Source organism: Panthera onca, chromosome C1 (genome assembly GCF_046562875.1).
Source record: "Panthera onca isolate mPanOnc1 chromosome C1, mPanOnc1 haplotype 2, whole genome shotgun sequence".
Lineage (NCBI taxonomy): Eukaryota > Metazoa > Chordata > Mammalia > Carnivora > Felidae > Panthera > Panthera onca.
The window spans coordinates 187,775,592-187,801,247 of record NC_138346.1 but is presented as its reverse complement, the minus strand read 5'-3'; the positions used below and the strand labels follow the sequence as shown (position 1 = coordinate 187,801,247).

Here is a 25,656-nt window from a genome sequence, read left to right as displayed (position 1 = left end):
GAATTGGACTTTACTCTGTAGGTGATGAGAGGCAATTGAAAGGATTCAGGAAAGGAAGTAATGGGGTTAGAAAGGTACTTCTCCAAACAGTATTGAGGATGGATTAGAGGAGAGGGAACTTGGAGGGATGGAGACCAGCTAAGAAGTGAGGGTGAAAGATGAGTCGGAAAATAAACCATGGCTTTGGTAGTAGAAACAGAGAGAAGCACGACATTAAGTTCCATTTTGTATATGTTATGTGCCATGTGTCCAAGAACTATGGTACTCAGGCACGAGGGTCAGGAAAGAAGTCAAGGCTGAAAATGAAGATTCAGGGGATTAGGTGGTAGTGGAAGTCAGAGGCATAGATTACATCACCAAGGGCCTGGAATTTGAGAAGAATCTTGGGCAGAGACAGGTGACCAACATTTCAGGGACTGGTTAAAGAAGAGAAGGACTGCAAATAAAGGCACAGGAGAACTTGGATCAAGGAATTGTATCAGAGAAGCGAAGGAACTCTTCCAAGATAAAGTAGTTGGTGGTATTAAAGGTCAGAGAGAGGGGCGCCTGGGTGGCTCAGTTGGTTGAATGTCCAAATCTTGATTTCAGCTCAGGTCATGATCTCATGGTATGGTATATGGGATGGAGCCCTGCATTGGGCTGACAGCATGGAGCCTGCCTGGGATTCTCTCTCTGCCCCTCCCCTGCTCGCTCTCTCTCTCTCTGTCGCTCTCTGTCTCTCAAAAATAAATCAACATTTCCAAAAATAAGTAAAGGTCAGAGAGAGGTCCTGTAAAGACTAAAAACTAACCATTGAGTGTGGCAAATAACAGATGCATAAGTGCAGGAACTGTGAAAACACTGAGCTTTCCCGGTTTCAACAATGCGATTGGTCTTCAAGTGACTGTGGAGGTGCAGATGCAAGCATGCCAGGTGATTCTGATGCTCTTTCTAGAACCATGTGCATCTCCTTGGGAGGCCCTCCCTGACCAGTCCAGGAAAGCAGCCCTTTGTTGCATCCCTTTGCAAGTATTTATAACACTGGTTTCTAACCAGGGTTGTATGTTAGACTTACATCTGCAGTATTAAAAATATACATATACAGATGGAGGATACAATAAAGCCATGCACGTGGAAACTTATAACCTTAAATACATATATTAGGAATATAAAAAGATAAAAATCAGTGATATAAGCATCTAAAGAAGTTAGAAAAGGAACAGCAAATTAAATTCAAAGAAGATAAAAGGAAGGAAATAGTAAGGATAAGAGCAGAAGTTAATGAAATAGAAAACAAACACAATAGAAGATCATCAAAGCCAAAACATGGTTTTTGGGTTTTGGGTTTTTTTTTTTTTTTTAATGTATGTTTGTTTTGAGAGACGGGGGGAGGGGAGAGAGATAATCTAAGCAGTCTCCGCACCATCAGCACAGAACCCAATACGAGGCTCTCATGAACCATGAGATCATGACCTGAGCCAAAATCAAGAGTTGGACATTTAACCAATTGAGCCACCCAGGCACCCCAGATTTTTTTAAGTAATCTCTACTCCCAATGTGGGGCTCAAACTCAGAACCTTGAGATCCAGAGTTGAATGCTCTACCAACTGAGCCAGCCAGGTGTCCCCAAAACTTAGCATTTTGAAAATGCAAAATGGACAAGCCTTTAATATGACTGATTACGAAAGGAGAAAAAAAGGAGGAAAGGTAAATAACCAGTATGAGGAATGAAAAGGGGATATCAGTACAGATCCTATATAATAAAAAAAGATCATGAGGGGATATTATGAACAACTTTATGAAAATAAATTTGAATAATATAGATGAAACAAATTCCTAGAAAAATTGAGTCTATCATTTAAAAACCTTCCTATAAAGAAAACTCTAGGCCCAGAGCATATCACTGGAGAATTATATCAACTTGTAAGGAAAAAAAAAAAAAAATGACACTAATAATATTGAAGAAACTCTTGCAAAGTATAGAGAAAAGAGCAAATACTTCCCAATATTGTTCTGTGAGGCCAGCGTAATCATGATACCAAAACCTGTCAAAGACATCACAAGGAAGAAATGCTAAGCTGGTCTTTTTTGTGACCATAGAAATAAAATATTATCAAGCCAATCCATCAATATATAAAAAGGAGAACACAACATGACCAAGTTGGATTTATTCCAGGAACACAAGATTGTTTTCCAATTTGAAATCAATTAATGTGGTACACCACATTAGCATAATAAGGATGAAAAAATCATATGTTTATCTCCATAAATGCAGATATAATAAAATTGATAGCATTTAATATCCATTCACGATTTTAAAAAACAACATTTGGGGCACCTGGGTGGCTCAGTCGGTTAGGCATCCAACTTCAGCTCAGGTCATGATCTTGTGGTTTGTGAGTTCGAGCCCCACGTCGGGCTCTGTGCTGACAACTCAGAGCCTGGAGCCCATTTCGGATTCTGTGTCTCCCTCTCTCTCTGCCCCTACCCTGCTCACGCTCTGTCTCTCCTTCAAAAGTAAATAAACATTTTTAAAATTTTAAATAATAAAAAAATAAAAAACAACAAACTAAAAAATAATGTAACTTCTATTATAAAAATCTTATGCAAGATATTTAAGAAAACCTACAACAAACAGCATACTTGATCCCAAAATTATGAAAGCATTCCTTCTGAGATAGAGAACAAAAGACGATGCCTTCTGTTAGCCTGGTACTGAATCCTAACCAGTGCAATAAGACAAGAAAAGGAAATATGTCTTAGTCCATGAGTCTGCCATAACAAAACAGCACAGACTGGGTAGCTCATAAAGAACAGAAAAGTTTCCTCACAGTTTGGAGGGCAAGAAGTCCAAGACTCAGGTGCCAGCATGGGTAGGTGAGGGCCCTCTTCCTGGCTGCAGATTTCTCATATCCTCACATGGTAGAAGGGGTGAGCTAGCTCTCTGGGGCGTCTTTCATAAGGACACTTACTAATCCCATTCATGAGGGCTCTACCCTCATGACCTAATCACCTGTCAAAGGGCCCCACCTCCCTATACCATCATCTTCTTGGGTAAGGATTTCAACATACGAACTGGGGGTTGCAGGGCAGAGTAAGAGACACAAACATTCAGACCAAAGCAAAATAAAAAGCGTAGAATTGGAAAGGAATAAATAGATCCTCACAGACAACATGACTGAGTATGTAGGAAATTCAAAGGGTTTTCAGAGAAACTATTAAAATTAGTGAATCTAGGAATAGTGTTGGAAATAGCGTCACTATATTTTTTCAAGGGTATTTGTACATAATAGTAACAAACAGAGAATCCAATTTAAGAGGTGGAAGTGGAGCTGAGGAGGTGGTTAAGGACGTGCCCCACAGGGTCGCAGTCTTGGAAATAGCAAAAGAGGTGGCCAGTGGGTCAGAAGGTTGGTTCCTTATGAGAAAATAAGCAAATATATTGAAGATAACGGGAGCCAGGACTCTCACTATTGGAGAAGGGAGTTATAAATATGACAAGGGGAAGATCTAGAAAGTTGTTGTTGTTGTTTGTTTCTTTGTTTAGTGACCTGGCTGAACGAATCCTGACAAGTCTTTCTTGCCCCTGCAGTGTGCAGCCTTGATGTCCCTGCTCAAATTTTTGTTCTTTTTTTTATCTTTTCTCTGGTTGCCCCTGCGTTGACCTGAGCCACTCATTAGTCACAGATTGGGCTTAGCCCCCTTAGCCAGTTACACTTTCACCCTTTACCATTGGGTCTGTGTGGCTGGGAGACGGCTGTCACAGTTCACAGAGTTCACGTTTTTTTGCTCCTTGTTCAGCCAGGTTCTAGTAGTTTGGAGGTTCTCTCTCTGTACCTGAGAGAGTGCAGCCCTAGCCATGCACACAGTCTTCCAGGCTGCCAGGGATAAGTGTGATTTTATTGCTAAGCCTGGCTTCCTGGGAGATGCCCATGGACCAGAGGAGATTATTATTCAGTTAGGGTTTGGTCAGATGTTATGTTTAAACCCCTTGTGCTAGTGAGGTTTCTGCCCTGTGTTGATGGGTCCCTGTGCAGCTCAGAAGACGCTTTCGAATTTTCCCCATATACTGCTCCGATTGCTCTTGAGTGGGGCGGCTTAGCACATGCGCACAGCCTTCCCGACCCCCGGAGTTGTCTATGATTGCAGGTCTCTCCTTGACCGTATCTTTCCCTCGTTCTATTAAAATTCTCATGCTCTGCTATTTGCTCCTATTGTGGAACTACACCAATATCTCCATCATTTTAGACAATGCACAGAGGGTAGACTTGTTCATGCTCTGTTCCAAATAAAGCCAGTTTTGGTTTTGCTGAAGGGCACGCACCAGGAAAGGACATTCTGCCTCAGTCTAGTGGAACACGTGAGGAGTTCATTCTCCTTTCCCTAATGAGGCGTCTGTGTGTGTGTGCGCGCGTGTGTGTGTGTGCACGTGTGTGCACAGGGACATATGCACGCTTTTAACTGGGTACGCCTTCATCCCCTGTAGGTTCGCTCGGTTGTGTGGAACGCGGATGACAGCAAACTGATCTCTTGCGGCACAGACGGTGCTGTCTATGAATGGAATCTGTCCTCAGGAAAGAGAGAGACAGAATGCGTTCTCAAGTCCTGCAGTTACAACTGTGTTACTGTCTCCCCCGATGCCAAAATTATCTTTGCAGTTGGATCAGACCAGACCCTCAAGGAGATTGCAGACTCTTCGGTGAGTCTGCCCCGGCCCCACCTCCGGGCTGCCCGCTGGTCTGCAGAAGACGGCCTCCACGGGCGCGGCAGGAAGTGTGACGGGAAGAGGGCTCGTCAGAACAGGGTCCCTTCTTCATGGGACGACCCTCTGGGTCATTCCGTTATTGATACTTCTGGGATTTCCTGCCCGGTGCCCTACCTGACTGGTTAAACCGTGGGGCCCCTTTCTCCTTCTGTTTTGCTGGCTGGCTACAGGTCTCTTCCACCCTCCAGGCCCACAGGTCAGCAACATCTCCAAACTGCATGCTTACCCTGGGGTAGAGACGGAAGTATAGTTACCGCTGTCGCCTCGGCTCGGCCACCACATTTGTTCGAGACCTCCAAACTCTGAAATTTAGGAATTACCACATTTGGCTCCAAATAGCTGAGGGAGGAGAGAAGAGTTCAGCAAAGACACTTCACACAAACGTGGCTGGATCCTTCTCCAGGCGCCAGCGACAGCCGATCTTCTTTGGTGCTCGTCACCCTCCTGGCACTGGAGCCGGAAAGCACACAGACACCACGGCAGCAGACTGACCCGAGACGGGTTTTGCCATGATTGGAGCCCAGCTGAGAAGAGGGGGTCTCTCCACTGTGCCCCCAAGTAGCTTAGTCCTAATTCTGTGGTGGCTTTTACAGTGCTGAACCGGAACAAGCCCCTTCAGGCCAGGCCCGCAATTCACGCCTCTTGCTGTCCCTACTAGCTGGCACACACTGCATGACCCACGCAAACATTCCCTAAATGTTTGGTGGGAGGGTGGGTGGGTGATTGGATGGAGGGAAGGCACGGTGAGTGAATTCACGAAAAACAAAATGAGTTTCCTGATAGTATAGTTTTGTTTGTGTAACGGGCATTAATAACTGTTTGCTGAATGACTGTATGATCCGTATCACATTCTGAGTGTGAGATGTGAGGTAGCCTAGCAGTCACGAGCAGAGACACTCGGGCCTGACTGCCACTTCCTAGGTGGGTGCTGTCTCTGTGGCTCTGTTTTGTCATCTTAAAATAGGGGTAACGGTAACTGCTCCCAAAGGGTTTTTGTGAGGATCAAATGAGTTACAACATGCAAAAGCCATAAAATGGGGCTTGGCTTCCTTGTAAAAAAAATTTTTTTAATGTTTATTTAGTTTTGAGAGAGACAGAGACAGAGCATGAGTGGGGGAGAGACAGAGAGAGAGGGAGACACAGAATCCAAAGCAGACTCCAGGCTCTGAGCTGTCAGCACAGAGCCTGACACGGGGCTCGAACCCACGAACCGTGAGATCCTGACTTGAGCCGAAGTCGAATGCTTAACCGACTGAGCCACCCAGGCGCCCCTTGGCTTCCTTTTATTGACGTTAATCCTAACTCCCAGAATACTTGTTCACCAGTCAGGCAGCCAGGATATGCTGAAATCAGTGCCTTTTATGCGTAGGCACCATGCCAGGTGCTGTAAGGAATAGAGAAACATTTTTTAGTACAGAACTTGCCCAAGTGTTGCTGTTACAGGAGAGGAGGGAATGACATGGGGCCACAGCTGAGCCCCTCACCCTGAACACCCGTCTGTGTTCCAGATCCTTCGAGAGATATCAGCCTTTGATGTTGTCTACACAGCCATCGTCATCTCGCATTCTGGGCGCATGATGTTTGTGGGCACCTCGGTGGGAACCATCCGTGCGATGAAGTACCCGCTGCCTCTGCAGAAAGAATTCAATGAGTACCAGGCCCATGCGGGTCCTATCACCAAGGTGAGAAGGGACCCTCTCTTTAGGGGCCCATTCCCAGAACTAGCTCTCCATGGATCCATCTGATCCTGCCCTCCACACCCCTGCTTCATCCTTGCAACCCCTCTCTGTGTCTCCTCTCCCCTTATTCCTCTCTCCCTCTTTATTCATCCAACCACCCATTCAATGAGCCCTTATTGGCTACTAATACTCTTTGTTTAAACTACTCCCACGAATATATCTTAGGGGAGATCATCAGAGGTACACCTAAAGATTCATGCACAAGGTTGTTCACCATAATACCATGCATAATAATGGGCCATTTGAGAGACGCTGTATGCCATCCACCCAGATCTCCCATCTGCTGAGTGCTGGCTGCCGCATCCAGCTCTCCTCCCCCACAGAAGTGCCCTGGACCAAAAAGAGTCAAAGCCCAGGAGATGAACCCCTCCGTCCCCCTGAAGACACAAAACATGAACGCACATTTGTAAATTGTCCCTCCAACAACACCAACACCCAAGGCTTTGAACTATGTCCCAAACTCTACACTGCCTTACCCGCAGACAGTATCCTTATGAAGAAAGGATTTTTCATTACCAGCTGGAACATTCCGGTATTGAGCCTGGGTCTTGCACTCTAAACTGAAAACTCCCCCTCTTCTCTTCATAGCCGTGAAGTTTTGTGGATAAGGTATTTATTTTTCCGATAATGAAAGCAACACGTATTCACTTTATAAATAAAAATCCCTATAGTATCCTCATTAATGTTTTGATGCCTTTTCTCATACTCTTCTGTGTACTTTTGTGTGCATTTTAAATAAATAGAGATTATACTGTATGTACTCTTGTAGGCTGCCTTTTTTTTAATGCTATTATAAGCATTTTTTTCATATAATTAGGTGTTCCTCAAAAACATGATTTTAGTAACTGCACAAATATCCCAGTAAATGATGGACCATAACTTAATTCTTCTCTTACAACTAGGCTTTTTTTTTAAATTTTATTTATTTTATTTATTTTTATTTTTATTTTTTTATTTTTTTAGTTTATTTATTTATTTTGAAAGAGAGAGAATGAGCTGGGGAGGAGCAGAGAGAGAAGGGGACAGAGGATCTGAAGCAGGCTCTATGCTGACAACAGAGAGACTGATGTGGGGCTTGAAAACATGCGCCGTGAGATCATGACCTGAGCCGAAGTTGGATGCTTAACCGACTGAGCCACCGAGGCTCCCCTACAACTAGACATTTATTTTTATTTTTTTAATGAGAGGCTTTTTTACTGTTTATTTATTTTGAGAGAGAAAAAGAGAGAGAGAGAGAGAGAGAGAGAGAGAGAGAGAGAGAATCCCAAGTAGACTCCACACTCAGCACAGAGCCCAAGGCAGGGCTTGATCCCACAACTGTGAGATCACAACCTGAGCTGATCAAAAGTTAGATGTTTAATTGACTGAGCCACCCAGGTGCCCTGAGAGTTTTTTTTTTTTTAAGTTTTTTAAATTTATTCTGAGAGCGTGCACGTGTGCGAGTGCAAGCAGGAGTGGGGCAGAGAGAGAGAATCTTAAGCAGGCTCTGTGGTGTTATTGCAGAGCCCAACTTAGAGCTCAGTCTCACAAACCATGAGATCATGACCTGACCTGAAATCAAGAGTCAGATGCTTAACTGACTGAGCCACTCAGGTACCCCGGCATTTATTTTTATTTTTTTTATTTTAAAGAGAGAGAGAGAAAAAACATGAGCAGGGGAGGGGCAGAGGGAAAGAGAGAGAGAATTTCAAGCAGGCTCCGTGCCCAGTATAAGGTCGACACGGGGCTCAGTCCCACAACTGTGAGATCATGACCTGAGCCAAAATCAAGAGTTGGATGTTGAACCTACTGAGCCACCCAAACGCCCCTAAAACTGGGCATTTAAATGACCTTATGAACTCTAATATTCTGCTCTACAGATTTCTGTGGGCATCTCTGATTATTTTAAAGGCTAAATTGCTAGACAGGGGTAAAAGCCCCAAGTGAAAGAACATTGCCATTTGTAAGGTTTTTTTTTTTTAATTTTTTTAACGTTTATTCATTTTTTGAGAGGCAGAGAGAGACAGAGCATGAGTGGGAGAGGAGCAGAGACAGAGGGAGACACAGAATCCGAAGCAGGCTCCAGGCTCTGAACTGAGAGCACAGAGCCTGATGCGGGGCTCGAACTCACAAACCGTGAGAACATGACCCAAGCCGAAGTCGGACACTCAACCGACTGAGCCACCCGGGCGCCCCCATTTGTAAGGTTTTGAGGCACATTCCTGATGGTGAGAAGGCATCTTCATAGTTGATTCTTTTGCTTTCACTTTTTATTTTGAGACGATTATAAATTCATAGGAATGTAAAGATGGCATAGGTCCAGTGTACCCTTCTCCCAGTTTCCCCCAATAATTGTATCTACTGTAACTATAGTATGGTATCACCCCAGAAAATTGACATTGGTACAATATGTGTGTGTGTTTCGCTGCCGTTCTATCACGTGTATAGATTCCTGTAACCAGCACTGCAATCAGGGCACAGAACTGCTTCCTGGCCACAAAGAGCCCCCTCGGGCTACCTTTGATAGTGACACCCACCCACCCCTCACCCGCCTCCCTCCCTAGTCCTATGCAAACACTTGTTGGTTCTCCAGTTCCATAATTTGTCATTTTATTTATTTGTTTATTTATTCAGAGAGAGAACATGCCATGCATCCTCCATAATTTGTCATTTTAAGAATTTTATGTAGGGGCGCCTGGGTGGCGCAGTCGGTTGAGCGTCCGACCTCAGCCAGGTCACGATCTCGCGGTCTGTGAGTTCGAGCCCCGCGTCAGGCTCTGGGCTGATGGCTCGGAGCCTGGAGCCTGTTTCCGATTCTGTGTCTCCCTCTCTCTCTCTGCCCCTCCCCCGTTCATGCTCTGTCTCTCTGTCCCAAAAATAAATAAAAAACGTTGAAAAAAAAAAAAATTAAAAAAAAAAAAAAAAAAAAAAGAATTTTATGTAGGGGCACCTAGATGGCTCAGTCAGCTAAGCGTCCAACTCTTGATCTGGGCTCAGGTCGTGATCTCATGGTTCACGAGCCCTGCATCAGGCTCCGCACTGACAGCACAGAGCCTGCTTGGGATTCTCTCTCTCTCTCTCTCTCTCTCTCTCTCTCTCTCTGCCCCTCCCTCACTTGTACACACACACACACTCTCTCTCTCAAAATAAATAAATACACCTTTAACAAAAAAGAATTTTATTTATTTTTCCAGCACGCCCTAAGAATTTTATATAAATAGAATGGTACAGTATGTGACCTTTTGACAGTGGCTTTTCTCGCCCAGTGCATACCCTCGAGCTCCATCTAAGTTTTCTCATGTATCAATACTTCATTTCTTCCATGGCAGGAATGCACCATAATCTGTTTAGCCATCTGCCTATTGCAAGATAGTTTACTGTTTTCCCAGTTTGGGGCTATTACAAATAAAGCTGCTATGACCAATCACGTACAGGCTTCTGTGTGGACCTTCCTTTCTCTGGGATAAATGCCCGGGGGAATGATTGCTGGATCATGTGATACATTTATGTTTAGTTTTTTTTAAGAAACTGCCAAGCTATTTTCCATTCCCACCAGCAATGCGTGCAAGATCCAGTTTCTCCACATCGTTGCCAGCATTTGGTATTGTCACTATTTCTCATTTTAGCTGTTCTAACACGTGTGTAGTAATATCTCCCCGTAGTTTTAATATGCATTTCCCTAATGGCTAATAGTGGTGAACATCTTCTTGTGTGCCTCTTTGCCATCTGGATACCTCTTTGGTGAAACGTCTCCATATTTCTTGCCCACCCTCTAGTTGGTTTGGGTTTTTTACTGCCGAGGGTTGAGAGTTCTTTTTATAATCTAGATAATAATTAACTCTTCAGATTCCAAATCCACAGAGGACATGACCCAGTCTTCTTTTATTTATGAACAGAAGCTTGTGAGATGTATCTCATTCTTACCCAGGATCCTGTCTTCCTTCCCATGAGGATGTGCCCAGGGTTGCCTGAATGGAGGCCCTGCACATAGCCAGCTCAGTTCTGGTCACCCACGACCTCTGAAAGCTTCCTCTCCATGCTCTTTCTCTCCTCAGATGTTGCTCACCTTTGATGACCAATTCCTGCTGACTGTTGCTGAAGATGGCTGCCTGTTTACCTGGAAGGTCTTTGATAAGGATGGTCGAGGAATCAAGCGAGAGAGGGAGGTGGGCTTTGCCGAAGAGGTGCTCATTACTAAAACAGACATGGAAGAGAAGGTAAGAATTGGGTCTAACGAAGAGAGACGTGGAAATTCCTTACCAGACTGTGTCCAAACTCATGGGACTGGCATTCGAGGGCCTGTGTAGCCTGGCTACCCCCCACTGCCCAGCACAGATCCCACCCACCCCCCCAGCTTCTTGCACATTCCCTGCCCCCACCATCATGCTGCCCTCCTCACTGCGGCTACATCTCTTCCCACCCCACCCTGCCCATCATCCTGCCACGTGGTCATCTTGACTTACACTCTGCTCCACTTGTAGCCTGTGAAACTACCTTTCATCTTCCTACTCTATGAGGACAGGAGCCATGACATGCAGTTCCCTTGGGTGACCAGCAGTTTCTAGCCCATGCTAGACACGTGAAGACAGTCGATCAGTATTTACAGAGTTGAACTGACAAGCTGACTATACCCGTTGTATCTGGGAAACTTAATAATTGCTAGTAGAGCCTTCTTTATATAAAAAGAAGTTATTTAGAAAACGTCCCTGAAAACCAGTTCTCTTCATAATAAAACAGTAAAGGTAATAATAACCAGCATATTTTTTTTTAGGTTTTCTACAAACCAGGCACTGCCCTAATTACTCTATAAGTATTTTCTTATTTAAATCTTATATCATCTCTGTGAGGAAGATACTGTTACTCTCCCCATGTTTTAAGAAGTGACTCTGGAGGAGTGAAGTGAAGTGTAGTAGGACCAGAGTTCTGACCGAGATTTAATCTAGAGCCCACTCTCTTCATCACTACCCCAAAGGGCCCTCCCTGCTGTAAATGCATTAAACACTCTAGGAAGACGTGTTTTGAGAGTTCTGTGCCACGCTCCCTAAGGGAGACGCCAAAGGGATGGGAAAGTCACGAGGCTTACAGGGAATGGCAGAGCTATGCATTCATTGCTGTTCATCCAGGATCTAGAGTGCATTTATTGACTACCTACTGTTTGCTAGGTACTGCGGATGCATGTATAAAAAGACAGGCATGGGCCCTGTGATCAGGAAACACAGTCAAGTAGAGACGAGTAAACCATCAGAGCAGCAAGGCAAAATGGCCCCAAAGCAGGATGATGAGACCCAGGTATTCCCAGAGATCCCTACTAGAGCTCCCTGGAACTTTCTGCAGGAAAGGAAAAGTGGGAGGAAAGGATAAGGGAGAGCCTATGAGAGTCAGGATCTGACCTCCTGCAGGAAGGCAAGCACGTCTTCTGTTCCTCCTCCTCTCTGTTTTCTCCCCCATTCTTCCCCAAGGGTAGGGGAAAAGAACAACTAGGAGACACCAGGCTGTGCCAAAGGCCTGAGGTGTCTGGGCTGACTCCTGACCCAGCCCCCAGCTTGGCCTTGTTCTGCTCACCTCCTGGAGCCCCTTCTATCTCTGCATGTGAGAGACCGCAGTCCTACTCCCTGTAAACCTCCCTGTCCTTCCCAGCTCCCCCCTCCTTGCTCTCTCTCCACCTGTCCTCTAAAAGTCACATTTCTCAGAATTCCCAGCTCTCTTTTTCTTCTTGAGACTCTATGATATTCTATGTTACTATCTCTCACAACATGATTTACCTACTCATTCATTCATTCAACCACTACTTACAGAGGTGCCCTGTTATGTGCCAGGCACCATACTAAGGTCTAGGGTGACAGAAATGAAAGACATGTGGGGGCCTTGAGCTCATAGCCTGGAAGGAGGTATAGGTAAAATTAAAAAGGGAAACTAAGTGTGTTACAGGTGTTATGAAGGAACGATGCTCTGGGGTCACAGGGGAAGGGACCCTGACCCAAGCCAGGTGGTACCAGAGGAAGTAAGTGAGCCTTGACGGAGCCTTCCTGAACAGATGGGAAAGGTTCTTCCACACCAAGGGGTGAGTGTGCAGAAGGATGAGACAGGTGCTCCGGGGAAGATGCTAGGTGGGGCCAGAGATGAGAGGGTGTGCGGAGCTGGAGGGTCTTTTTACACCCAAAGTGTTTCCAAAGTGTTTCAGACCTTGGAAATTGTTCCTAAGGACCCACTGATAGATGTAAGTTAGGGAATAAGCTCAGGAGAGCCTCGTCTGTGGCCAGGCGCACGGATTGAGGAAGGATGATGAGCATGTGGCCCAGACACAACGTGTCAGAAACCAGCGTCGCCATCACTAAATGTATTCCATAGTCCGAGGCAGACCCCGGGGTGACCCACTCATCTGATAAACATTCACTCAATGCTATGTTGCTGGCCCTGTGCTAGGCACCCAGGAGAAGGCAGTGAATCAGGAGAGGCCAAGTGCCACTCGTAGGGAGCATCCTACCAAGGAGACCATCTTCATCCGTGGCCGTGTCCCCTTCACCCCACACCCCGCCAGGCACCGTGTTCCCTCAAATCTGTCTCTTGAATCTCTCCATTCCACCATCCTGCCCATCCCCTGCCTGTACTATGCGGTACCCCCTCCCCACCAATCCCTCTGTCTTAGTGCTTGAATCTAGCCTGGGCTACACACTGCCATCAGAGAGGTCTTTCTGAGACCAGAGTGAGCTCAATCAGGTTGGACAAGGGCCTTTAGAGGACCGCTAGGAGAAAATCCTAATTTCTTATCATGGCCGGCAACGACCTTGATGGTCTGACCCCATCTCGGCCTCCTCTCCCTCTGCCTCCCACCTGCACCGCATCGCACACAGCGCTTTGACCAGGCGTCCTCACTCTTATCCCTGACTTTGCACATGCAACCTGTGTTCATCCCTCATCTCAGTACTTCCTATGTGCCAGGGCCACACTTGTCCTCTGGGCAGGAATGCAGAAATGAGCATCACACATTCATTATTCTCTAATTGTCCATGGCTATGGGGGATATAGACCAGAAAAGATGAGACAGGGATGCATGGGGGGGGGGGGGGGAGGGTGATCATGGATGAGTGAGAGGAAAACACCTGTGTGCTCACCATCTCTGTCATTAACATTAACTTTTTCAGGAAATGAAGGGTGTGTACATCACAGTATTTTTAGAAAACTTTGACATCAGCGAATGCAACAGATTGAAAGAAATCACTAGATGTAGGAACAAGCAAGACAGGACGAGTTAGGACCTAAATTAATGTTAGTGAGGCCAGAAGAGGCATAACAGACATTGAGAGGGACAGATTGACAGTCCTGGGAAGCTGCCTGGCTCTGGGCGCTCATCACAATTTGTAATGATGTGTTTATTTGGCTTCCTCGGTAGACGATAGAGTCGATGGGGGCAGGAATCACAGTTAACACTGTTTCTCAAGTACCTACTATGTGTTAGGCACTCTTCTGGGTACTAGGCATGTATCAGTATACAAAGCCAACAAAGATTTCAGCCTTCCCGGAGCTTAAATTCTTTTTTTAAATGTTTATTTATTTTTGGAGAGGGGGAGAGAGCAAGTGGAGTGGGGAGAGGGGCAGAGAGAGAGGGAGGCAGAGAATCTGAACTGGCTCCAGGCTCTGAACTGTCAACACAGAGCCCAACGTGGGGCTCGAATCCACGAACCGTGAGATCAGGACCTGAGCTGAAGTTGGATGCTTAACCAACTGAGCCACCCAGGAGCCCCTTGGAGCTTAAATTCTAATGAGGAAGAAGACAAAGGACAATAAATTCATAAGTCAATTATATTAGAAAGTGCCTAGATCTAAGAAAATAATAAAAAATGAGCAGAGTGAGCAGGGTCGTGAGTGCCGGGAACAGGAAGGGAAGGGTCGCAGGATTAACTAGTGTGGCCCAAGTAGACCTCATTTAACAGGTGACATTAACACGTATTGGAAGATGAGAGAATTATTAGCGGCATGCCTATCACCCAGTAGGGCTCACTGAATGGATGTTGTGAGGGCAGAGGAGGAAGCCCATATGTTATATGTTTCCTCGTTTTTAGCCCGTGGGTCTTGTGGGGAAAAGATGACAGGTTCTAGTTGAGACACATGAGTCTGAGGCTGAGCAGAACCGCAGATCTCAGAGAGCTCAAGGCCCCGGGTTAAATATTCCCCTTCACCCCCACCATGAATGTTCTTGACTCTGATGTCCTTCTCCCAAAGGCTCAGATCATGCTGGAGCTGAAGACTCGTGTGGAAGAGTTAAAAATGGAGAATGAGTATCAGCTGCGACTGAAGGATATGAACTATTCTGAGAAGATTAAGGAGCTAACAGATAAGTTCCTGCAGGAAATGGAGTCCTTGAAAACGAAAAACCAGGTCTGTCTGAGAGACTGAGCCAACAGCCACAAATAATGAGACATTGCCAATTTACTCCAGATGGAACTGCCCTCCCTTACCCAAGCCAAGCCCAAACAATGAACTATATGATACCGTGTGGTTTTTAAGCATAGTTGCTAACATCAGAAATGCTTACAGCAAAGTGCGAAGTGGAACAAAGAAGAATACAAAACCATAGCGAATGGTATTAATTAAGTAAAATAAATACACATAGAACAGTTCATAAGAAAATAGCCCGCAATGTGATTACTTCAGGAAGTTGAGATTCTGGGTAATTTAAATTTTGTTCTTTCTACTTTTCTGTGTTTTGCAAATCACCTACAATGAGAATATATTATCTCTGTGATCAAGAGAAACTTACTTAAAAACAAAATGAAAAAGGTAACAAGAAAAGCAAAGTGTAGAAAAAGAAGAGCTACCAGAATATTGATTTCTGGATTGTCAGTAGTTTAAATAAAATTAGTCTAAATGGTCCCTCCTGTAGTCAGATTTGATCTACAGGACTTCCCAGAATAACCCCCTTTGTTCACAAATCTGTCTTGCCCTTCATCTAAAACCCCTGGCTTAGAGGGTATTTGTTCTTTTATGTTATCGCCATGGGTCAGAGAGTTTAGCTAAAAGGAAAAAAAAAGCCCCTGGCTGTTAGTTTTATTATTTTATTCCTTTGTCAACAAATACTGACGGTGGTGCCCTCCACAAGCTCAACTCGAAGTTATTCCTGGGAGCGCCCCTCTGCCTGCAAGGAGCTTTCCTGCTCGATTAAAGAAAACACTTCTTAGAAGCTGACACATTAACACATCCGAGGATTTAGTTGACAGCACTGTTCAGACAACAGAGAATTCAAATGAATCCTTACTTTTTCCACCTCAAAATCCATCTGCTACATGTCCAAGACTGAACTCATCATTGACAAGACCCATTTAGTAGAAAGGATATAAATAAAGCCTAGAACTTACAGAGCAGAATATAATGTAAATAAAAAGCGATAGCTTGCTTGTGGCTCACAGAACAGTGCCTGGTGCAAAATGACAGGCTTGAGAAACGTTTGTAAGTGAAGGAGGATGTCACTTATAAAATGTATTGTTGCCCTGGGGTGATTTCAGCAGATGCGTGGAAATGAGAACAGCTGACTCTGTGTTTTAGGTTTTAAAAACAGAAAAAGAAAAGCAGGATGTGTTCCATCGCGAACGCATTGACGACCTCCTAGACAAACAGAGCCAGGAACTGCAGGACCTGGGTGAGTCCTGAGGTAGAGGCCACGTGGTAGCGTGGGGACAAAAGTCTGAGAGTGTCCCCCCTCCCCCACCACCGTTGGGACCGAACAGAAGTCCCAGGTAATCTGGCTTTGTCTGTAAACAGGCTGCATTTATCCCCTGGACCTCAGTGTGGATTTTACTCCTGTGCATTTCCTTGTTCATTACACATGTATTACTGCATGCCAGTAGGAGTTACAGAAAAGTGCAGGTCTGGAGCCTGATAGACTGCCTTGAGTCCCAGACTCACCACATACTTTCTGGGTATTCTAAGGAGTCACCAAACCTCACCTAGCCTCAGTTTTCACTCGTCTTCTGTAAGAAGAGGTGCTGATAACTGTTTTGCATATTCAGGACATTCTTCTTGGCCCTGGTTCCCTAAAACACCCCTCAGCCCTTTCCTGGAAACCTTCTGCCTAGCCAACAAGGGGAGGGAGTTTGGCTGCCTGACCAGCTAATGGGGTGAGGGCAGGTGAGAAAGAGCTGGGCAGGTATTTGAGGCTCAGCTGGTGCTGGTAGGTGGGTGGGAGGGCACCAAAGGCTCCTGGGTGGCCCTGAGGTGGGTGCTCCTGTACAATGTGAAATAACCTTCCTTGCTTCTCTCCAGAGTGTTGCAACAACCAAAAGTTGCTTCTAGAATATGAGAAGTACCAGGAATTGCAGCTCAAATCCCAGAGGATGCAGGAGGAGTATGAGAAACAGCTTCGGGATAATGATGAGACCAAGAGCCAGGCCCTGGAGGAGCTGACGGAGTTTTATGAGGCCAAACTTCAGGAAAAAACTACCCTTCTGGAAGAGGTACTCACTGGAAGCTGAGCTGTACCTCCCTTTTGCTGTGCATCCTGCAGGCCTGGCCTGTGAACAGCCCAAAGAGCTATAGGAAAGCTCACTTCAACTCCTTTCCCTCCCACTCCCTGCTTTTAGCATCCAGCCTTGTGTTAGGCCCTTCACCGTTTGTTTCCCCTAGACCAGCGGGCCCAGTGAGCTGGGAGGTGCTCCGTGTTAGGGACTGAAATTCTAAGTTCGTATCTGTTGTCCTAGCCTAACTGTACCTTCAAGCCTTAAGGACTGGAGAGACCTTTTTATTTTCATTTTTCAATATTTATTTACTTTGAGAGGGAGAGAGAGACAGACTGAGCATGAGGGGGTGGGGGGCGGGCGGGCAGAAAGAGAGGGAGACACAGAATCCAAAGCAGGCTCCATGCTCTGAGCTGTCAGCACAGAGCCTGATGCGGGGCTCGACCTCACAGACCCATGAGATCATGACCTGAGCCGAAGTCAGACGCCCAACTGCCTGTGCCACCCAGGCGCCCCTAGAGAGACCTTTTTAGAAGCCTGTAGGACCTGGAGAGGAACGAGGGCCCTAAACAATGGGGAAGGTGGTTGCCTGAAACCCTTTAGCAACTTCTTATGCCTTACAAGATGAAATCCCTCCTTCACTGATTTGACAAACACAGATGGTCTCTTCTTGGTTTAGAACTCAGCTTGAGTGCTGGGTGACCAAGAGAAAAACCGGGGCCTGGTTTTCAGTCATGTGAGAGAGGCGGCCACACAGATACTCAAGAGAGGGCTGCACAGGATAGCTGGGGGATGCAGACCTCCCTGAGAGGCCAGAGAAGGCTTGCCGGAGCTAATGAGACCCAGGAAGAATAAGAGTTAGAATTAACAGGAGATGGGGAAATGCAGGAGGGAAGGGCAGGCAGGCAAAGTCATGGAATGTTCAAGCAGTTTGGGTTGCCAAAATAGCTAGTTTCCCAAGATGAAGAGAAAACCGAGAAGAGCCAGATGGCCGCCTTTTCTGCATGAAATTGCAGCAGATGGCATACTGTAGGTGAGGGGGCGGGAGAGTCCTGAAGGTGTGGAATGAGTTTGGAAGGGAATGACCGAGAAGACGTCTGGCAGGTATGCAGCTGAGAGCCCAGCTGAGGTTGTAAACGTGAGTCCCAGCAGCATTAATCCACCAGGCCGTGCGCTTTTCCCCAGCAGGGCTCGGCAAGCAGGTGTGTGAGCGAGGGGGACGCAGAGCAGCCCTGATTCACAGCTGGGGTGTGACCGAGTTGTGCCGCCGAGAAATACAAGTGGTCTGCTGAACAGCCATCCGGTCCAGGCCAGAGAGGGGTAAAGAACTGAGAGCCTGGAAGATAGTGGAGGAATCAAGACAGGGCCAGGGGACGTGGTGAGCCTGAGAGCTGGGCCTGCATACCTGGGGGGGCCAACAGAGAAGTCACCTGTGCTGAGAGCAGGGCCTGGATTTTCAGGCTTCCGAGGTGGCACCATTCTGGGGATGGACCTGAGAGTGGGTAGCTCAGGTAGAGGCGAGGTAAAGGTCAAAGCACCCTGGACATTATAGGACCCTCTGTAACCACCCCCAGTTACGGCAAGGAGGACTGAGGTGGCACCCAGAAGTCCACAGTGAGCTGGGAAGTGAGCAGGCAGTGGGGGATAAGCAAGGTGAGAGGTGGAGGGCGGAGGTCTCCTGACAGCACGGGCCTCAGACAGAGCAGGCTGAGCTCCAACAGCCAGTGGGGATGTTTCCTGGCACAGCCACCCCCGCCTTGGCCCTGCCCACCTCCCCAGCCCCGTGTCCTGCTGCCCCGTCCGGCTTCTTCCCACCCAACGACGTGGGATGGCCACGTTTCCCACACAACCTCTGAGCCTCTGCTCTGGATGTCTCTTCACCTGGCAGCTCGTCCCCACCCTTACAGAGACTCAGGACAGGAGCCAACTCCTGGAGGAGTTCTTCGCTAACCCCTGTCCCCTCCCACAGGCCTGAGCAAGCCTTCCTCTGTGTGCTCAGGGCCCTCAGACCCCTTTCTCTTACGGCCTACATGGTAGCGTCCTGTGTTAATATCTCTTTCTCCAGGGGAACTTCTCAAGGGCAAGGACTATGGCTCACCCATCACTGATTTTCAAACCAGGGCCCCCCTGGCACATCCTAGATGCTCCAGAAATGTTTGTTGACCTCCAGGAAACTGATCTGAGCTTGGCCTTGGGGGCCGAGGTAGAGGGAATGAATCTGCCCTGAGGGGAGAGAGACTGGCCTTCCTCCCAGGACCCACACTGTGATCACAACCATTTCTTCTTCTGAGTCAAAGATTTCAACTCAGAGCTTCCCTAGGGAGCTTCCACCTGGCATGCCTTCTCGCCAACCTGGCTGGCCTACTCTCCTTTTTAGCGACATCTACCAGAGCAAGAGCAGTGGCTGCCGGGCGACTCTGGGACACAGAGCACACCTTGCCAGGCTTCCGTCCAGCAAGGGCCTGATGACATGTGGTGGGGAAAGAGAGAAGCCTTTCTTGGGGACCCAGTTTGAAAACCATCTTGTCTCTCTTCACCCCTGAAACACTCACTCCAGGGATGGTACATGCAGTTTGGGAGAATGCCAGGGTCAGTGTGAGAGAAAAAGGATCTGTAACTTGCACCACTTGGGGGCAGTAAGCAAAGAGGAGTCACACCCGAGTCACTTCTCAGACTCCACCAGGCAGAGGTGGTTCTTCCAGCATCCGGGCTCCAGGCTTGCATTCATTCATCGCCAGTGACATGCCAGCTGCTGTGCAGGGTGTTCCCGGTGGTGAGCAGAGAGATGTGGCCCTGCCATCAAGGAGCTTCCAGGAGCCTGTCCAACAGGCAATTGCAATATAACACAACGTGATGGGAGACGTGCAGGTGATTGGATTAAGGAGCAGGAGGGCAGAGTTAAAGGTTCACTCTTTTGGGGCGCCTGGGTGGCTCAGTCAGTTGAGCGACCAACTCTTGATTTTGGCTCAGGTCATGATCCCAGGGTCATGGGATCGAGCCCCACGTCAGGCTCTGTGCTGAGCATGGAGCCTGCTTGAGATTCTCCTTCTCCCTCTCTCTTGCTCTTCCCTCCTCCCCCACTCGTGCTTTTTCTCTCTCAAAAAGATTTTTTTAAGGCTTCACTCTTTTATTCAGGTATTGAGTACCAACTGTGTACCCGTGCCGGTTGTACTCTGGGAACTCAGTGGTGGGCACGATAGACCAGGTTTCTTTCCTCGAGGAATTTACGTCTTTTTTTTTCTTTTTAATTTTTTTTTAACGTTTATTTATTTTTGAGACAGAGAGAGACAGAGCATGAACAGGGGAGGGGCAGAGAGAGAGGGAGACACAGAGTCTGAAATAGGCTCCAGGCTCTGAGCGGTCAGCACAGAGCCCGACGTGGGGCTCGAACTCACGGACCGTGAGATCATGACCTGAGCCGAAGTCGGATGCTTAACCGACCTAGCCACCCAGGCGCCCCTCGAGGAATTTACATCTAATGGAAAAAGCAATCAAGTACTTCCGAAATATAAAATTACAACTGTCACAGGTTCAGTGGAGGAAAGATAGAGGAAGCGTGGGTGTCATTGTAAAGAAGACCAGAGATGGAACAGGTCTGGGGGTGTTGGGAGGGCGGTCACTGAAGGGGAGCCTGCAGCCACATCTGGTAGGAAGAGAAGGGAAGGCAGAGGACAGACAGGAGAGTGGAAGGTCAGGGGACCCAGGGCCTTGGTTCCCATTTCTGTTATAGCACTCTGTCTCCCACTCCCCATGATAGGCCCCACATGCTCATCTCACCCCGCTCCCTCTCAGCACAAAAGGGTCAAGTGCCTTTTCTCCCCCTTCCCTGAACTAGGCACAGGAAGATGTCAGGCAGCAGCTGCGGGAGTTCGAAGAGACCAAGAAACAGATCGAAGAAGATGAAGACCGAGAAATCCAAGATATCAAAACCAAGTACGAGAAAAAGCTTCGGGATGAAAAGGAATCAAACCTGCGACTCAAAGGAGAAACCGGCATCATGAGGAAGAAGGTATCGCACATGTGGTTCCCCGACAGGCCTGGGCGCAGGCGAGGGCTGTATCACCAATCTCTCTGCACCGCCAGGCAGATGCACCCTTAACATTTCTCCGTGGCACTGTCCCTTCTCTGTCCTTTTCACCGGAATAGTGACATTTGCCCCAACACTGGATGGACACCCCAGACTTTCATTTATGGGCTAGTAGGATTTAGTCAGTTTTCAGAGTTAAACCTCGGGTAGAAACAGAGATGAAGGTCAAGTCCCTGCCGGAGGTGTCATCAGGGTCTCAGTGCAGGGAGCTGTGGGCAGGAGAAGGACTGGGGTGTGGGATGCTTGGTTTATAAGGCAAGACACATGTTTATTGTCACTGGTGGTTGGGGTGAAGTGGGATTCAATTCACAGATCCTTGTGGAATTGCCACAGTTTCCCCAAAATGTTCAGCCTTAGAGAAGCCAAGTTCAAAGCAAACTCACATTCCTTCCTATTAGAAATCACCCTACTTAATCCAGGGAACCAGGGACAATGTCTTCTTCCCTTCTTAGACATGGCCAAGGTGGCTCATCAGTTACAGTATCTGTGACCTTAATGGGGCATGGATCCCAACCTTTCAAGGTTGGCAAGGTCCTGGAAAACTCTGGGTCCGCTCAGGAACCCCGACAGCCCATCCTCACGGAAGGGGATGGGACTGGATCTCATCAGACAGAATGCTACATCACTCGTGCTGCCAGGGAAATCCCCAAACTGTCCCAAATCTCCAAAACTTCACTCCTAAAATCCCAGAAGTGTTGGGTACTAGACATGTTTTCAGGTCACAGGTCGGTGATGTGTTGGGGACCTCTAAGTTCACCGGCATTTGGGAGGCAAGGAGGGAAGCACAAAGACTTCGGTGGTCTCTGTTGCTGCCATTTGTGTCTGCAGTTCAGCAGCCTGCAGAAGGAGGTTGAAGAGCGAACCAATGACATTGAGAGCCTGAAGAGGGAGCAGGTGAAGCTGCAAGGGGTCATTAAGTCCCTGGAGAAGGACATCCTGGGCCTCAAGCGGGAAATCCAGGAAAGAGATGAGACGATTCAAGATAAGGTGAAGGCTCACCTCTGCCCTCCTTCAACCACCACCCGGATGGATGGACCCAGGGGAGGAGAACCAAGCTCCGGAGAGAGGGGGGTCCCTGATTGCTTGAAACACATTCATTTAACCTGATGGGGATGAGTGGTCTGTGAAGGGCCTACTGGGTGCTGGGTGCTGGGCCGATTGCTGTAAACACACCACACTCAGTTCTCCCGGCCACCCCAGGGGCCATGAGGGACCCCCTGTAGAGCTCAGGAAACTGAGCTCCAGGTGGTTTGGTATCTTGCCCAAGGTAATCCAGTCGATAGGCGACAGACTTGGGATAAGAATCTAAGTCGGCTGACTGCAGGGCCCCTGCTCGCCACGGCACCAGGTGTCCTCGGGTGACCATCCCCACAGACGTTGCACACTCCCTGCGGTTGACCTACAACTGCCAGGCTCCCCAGAAAGCTGGGATCACTTTTCAGAATGCCTTTCTCACAAAACACTTAGAAGACAGACACATCACATTTTGTGAGGCTTACCCAAATTTCGTAGCCCCCTGCTAAGCAAATCCAGGATGTGTGCCCTCCTGCCTCTCTCCTTGCCATTCCTGCCTCAGGTAGGCAGAATTCTCCAGTGGTTGAGACGGTGGGCTTTAGCCCTGGCTAATTGGGTTCTAGCACAGGCTTTGCCATTTATCTGCCACAGGATCTTGGGCAATTTCTCTAAGCCTTGTTTTCTCACCTGTGACGTGGGCCCCCTTGGGATCTGATAAGGGGAAACGCATGAAATTTCTGCATGTTGAGTGTTTGTGTATGTACCTGGGTGTTTGTGTAGAGAGGGTCCAAAGCTCTCTTCAGATTCTCAAAGGGGGGTGTTGATAAGGAGGTTAAGGCCTCCTGACCTAAAATTGCAACAGTCTCCTAACCAGTCTAACGGACTTCCTTCCCACTTCCTACCCCCGCTCCCTGCCACCATACCCTGTAATTGTGTCACTCTTCCCCTTAGAACTCTGCCATAGCTCCCCATTGCCTGTGGCAGGGACAGCAAAGTTTTTTCCATAAAGGCAAAGGTAGTAAATATTTCGTCTTTGCACACAGCATGGCTTCTGTCGCACTACTCAGCTCTACCACTGTGTTGTAAAATCAGCCATACACAATGCATGAATGAGTTTATGAAAACAGGTCAAATTTGATCCAAAGGCCATACATAGCTTGCCAACTCTAGGCTCCTGGATACATTCTGAATCCCCTTTAAGCCAACAGACAAGACCCTGGCCACTTAGTGGTACAAAACAACAACTTTGGGGTGCCTGGGTGGCTCAGTCGGTTAAGCATCTGCTCTTGATTTCAGCTTAGGTCTTGATCTCAGGGTTGCGAGTTCGAGCCCCACGTCAGGCTCCGTGCTGGATGTGGAGCCTACTTAGGAAAAACAAAAAAACAGTAACAACTGTTTTATTCTCTCGGGTTCTGTGGGCCTGGCATTTGGACAGCCTACAACAAGATGGCCTATCTTTGTCCCTGATGGCAGGGGCCTTGCTGGGCTTCAGTCAGGGATGACACAAATAGCTGGGCGTAGAAGATCATCATCCAAGATGGCTTCTTCATTCATACTTCCCAGGGTGGCTGGGAGGCTGGGCTCCACGGGTACTGTCAACCAGAGTGCCATTGTGCTCCTCAGCCAGGGATTCTCAGTGTAGGGGAACTTTCTCCATAGCAGATGGCCTCCCTCACAGCACAAGTTCTAAGAAAACCAGGTAGAAGCTGCTTAGCCTTTTCTCAGCTAGACCGGAAGCCACACAGCATCACTTGAGCAGCATTCTTTGGGTTACAAGCAAACCGTAAGTCCAGCCAGATGCAAGAGAAAGGAATTAGATCTTCCCTCCTGATGGAGAAGCATATGGTCACGTTGCAGAGAGCCTGTGGGATGGGAGATGCTGCTGAGGCCAGCTTTAGAAAATGCAGTCGCCTACAAGCTATATTTGAGTGAATGAATGCTGAGTCCCGGCACAGAAGCCAAGGAGTCAGTGCTACGGCCCTAGTGGGGGAGCCAGCCTCTGTGCCCCCAGCAGGGAGAGCAGCCTGTGGCCTCCTCGGTCAGGTCACAGGATTTATGTCCTTTCCCTAAAGGGTTTCCATATACCGGAGCCTCCTGCCATCTCTTACTTCTCTCTCATCTCGCCCACAGGAGAAGCGCATCTATGATCTGAAAAAGAAAAACCAAGAACTGGAGAAATTCAAGTTTGTACTCGACTACAAAATAAAGGAGCTAAAGAAGCAAATAGAACCACGAGAGGATGAGATCAAGGTGATGAAGGAACAGATTCAGGAGGTGAGAACCATCTGAACCACTCTGGCCTCCTGGACTAGTGTCGCCTCCCCAACGGTTCCTGGCTGGGGTAGCAAGGGGGTGGGGTGGGGGCGATAAGAAAAACCCCTCCTCCCAATCCCTGCCTGTCCCAGGGTATGCGGGCCTCCACTCTGTAGAGGATGTCACAGGAGAGGCCCAGCGGGGACTCAGTTGTGCAGGAGTGAATGCTTTAAGATTTGGCATGCGGCCGGACCTTAGGTTGTGCTCGGGCCCTCCGAGGGAAACCGCGGCTCTTGGGCCTTCAGCCACCAGGGGGCGGTGTGTACTCAGCCACCAGCCCGTCGCATCTGAAAGCACCCTCCTCCAAATGAACCTTTTTTTCTCAGTCTGGAAATGTTGGTGGGGGCGTATGCAAAGCTGCAGTGTTTGGACTCCATCTGAGGAGGAATAGGAAGTCATGCAAAGTCTCTTGAGCAGGAGAGTGGCAGCCTTAAGTATGTGTTCTGGGAAGCAGACAGGAGGAAGGTAGAGAGGAGAGATTAAAAGCCAGATCAACAGGACAAGGACTCCTGAGATTCCATCGAGGTACAAGTGGCCCCCGTTGGTCCCTCCACCCCATTCACAGTGCATCTCCTTAAGCCGATTGCAGCTGTGAGGTCCATGGTTGATTAAAAACCAAATTCCTGCCTTCCCCTCCCTTCTGTTCCCTGTTTCCCAGTAAGTTACCACAATCCACCCACGTGCTTAAGGTACAAGTGTAGTCTTCTTGATTCTTCCCGCGCCCCCCCCCCCACAATGGCTGTATCCAATGATCGCCAGTGCCTACCTGATGGTCTTCCCAGAGACCTCCCAAATCTAGCCCTCTTTCCTCTCTGCTGCCTCACCTGGGTGCAAGCCTCTGTCATCCCTCATCTGGACTTGAGTCTAGCCTCCGGTCTGATCTCTCCACACAGAGGCCACAGCGAACCCCTAGTGGTGTCCCATCTCACCTAGAATAAAATCCACACCCCCTACCAGGGCCCTGCATGATTCAGCCGCTACCCCTCTCCAATCTTGTCTCCAGGCTCCCTCCCCCAGCGCCAGCCCAAAGGCTTTCTGACAGTTCTGAGGCTACGCCAAGCTTTTCCCATCTTGGACCTTTACAGTGCTGCTCCCTCTGCCCAGAAGTGCTCAGATTATGACTGGCGGCTTCTCCATATCTTCCATGTGGAGGCTCCTTTGTCACCTCTTCAGGGAAGCCTTCCCAGGCTACCCTATCCAAAATGGCCTCCCACTCCCCATCCACGTTCGCCCATTGTGCTGAGCAAGGATACAAGTAAAGTGTGTCAGAGAGCATCGATGGCCCGAGTAGAATTGGATACCCAGGAGCTCTGGTGTAGAAAAGCAAAGCCT

General features: G+C 48.0%; 1 protein-coding gene across 2 annotated transcripts in view; it reads left to right on the top strand.

Annotated features, from left to right (window-relative positions):
* The window catches only part of CFAP57 (cilia and flagella associated protein 57), an 81,134-nt gene that overhangs the window by 22,111 nt on the left and 33,367 nt on the right, over positions 1-25,656 (top strand). The window contains exons 10-19 of one of the 2 annotated variants that reach the window (XM_060624088.3): positions 4,466-4,678; positions 6,253-6,426; positions 10,518-10,679; positions 14,683-14,838; positions 16,003-16,096; positions 16,720-16,910; positions 20,746-20,919; positions 21,826-21,984; positions 24,142-24,285; positions 24,651-24,844. In XM_060624088.3, the coding sequence (XP_060480071.2) occupies positions 4,466-4,678; positions 6,253-6,426; positions 10,518-10,679; positions 14,683-14,838; positions 16,003-16,096; positions 16,720-16,910; positions 20,746-20,919; positions 21,826-21,984; positions 24,142-24,285; positions 24,651-24,737 (1,554 nt within the window). In that variant the 3' untranslated portion in view covers positions 24,738-24,844. Of the gene's footprint in view, positions 1-4,465; positions 4,679-6,252; positions 6,427-10,517; positions 10,680-14,682; positions 14,839-16,002; positions 16,097-16,719; positions 16,911-20,745; positions 20,920-21,825; positions 21,985-24,141; positions 24,286-24,650; positions 24,845-25,656 lie in introns of those variants that run through there. The other variant, XM_078451998.2, reaches the window with a different exon arrangement.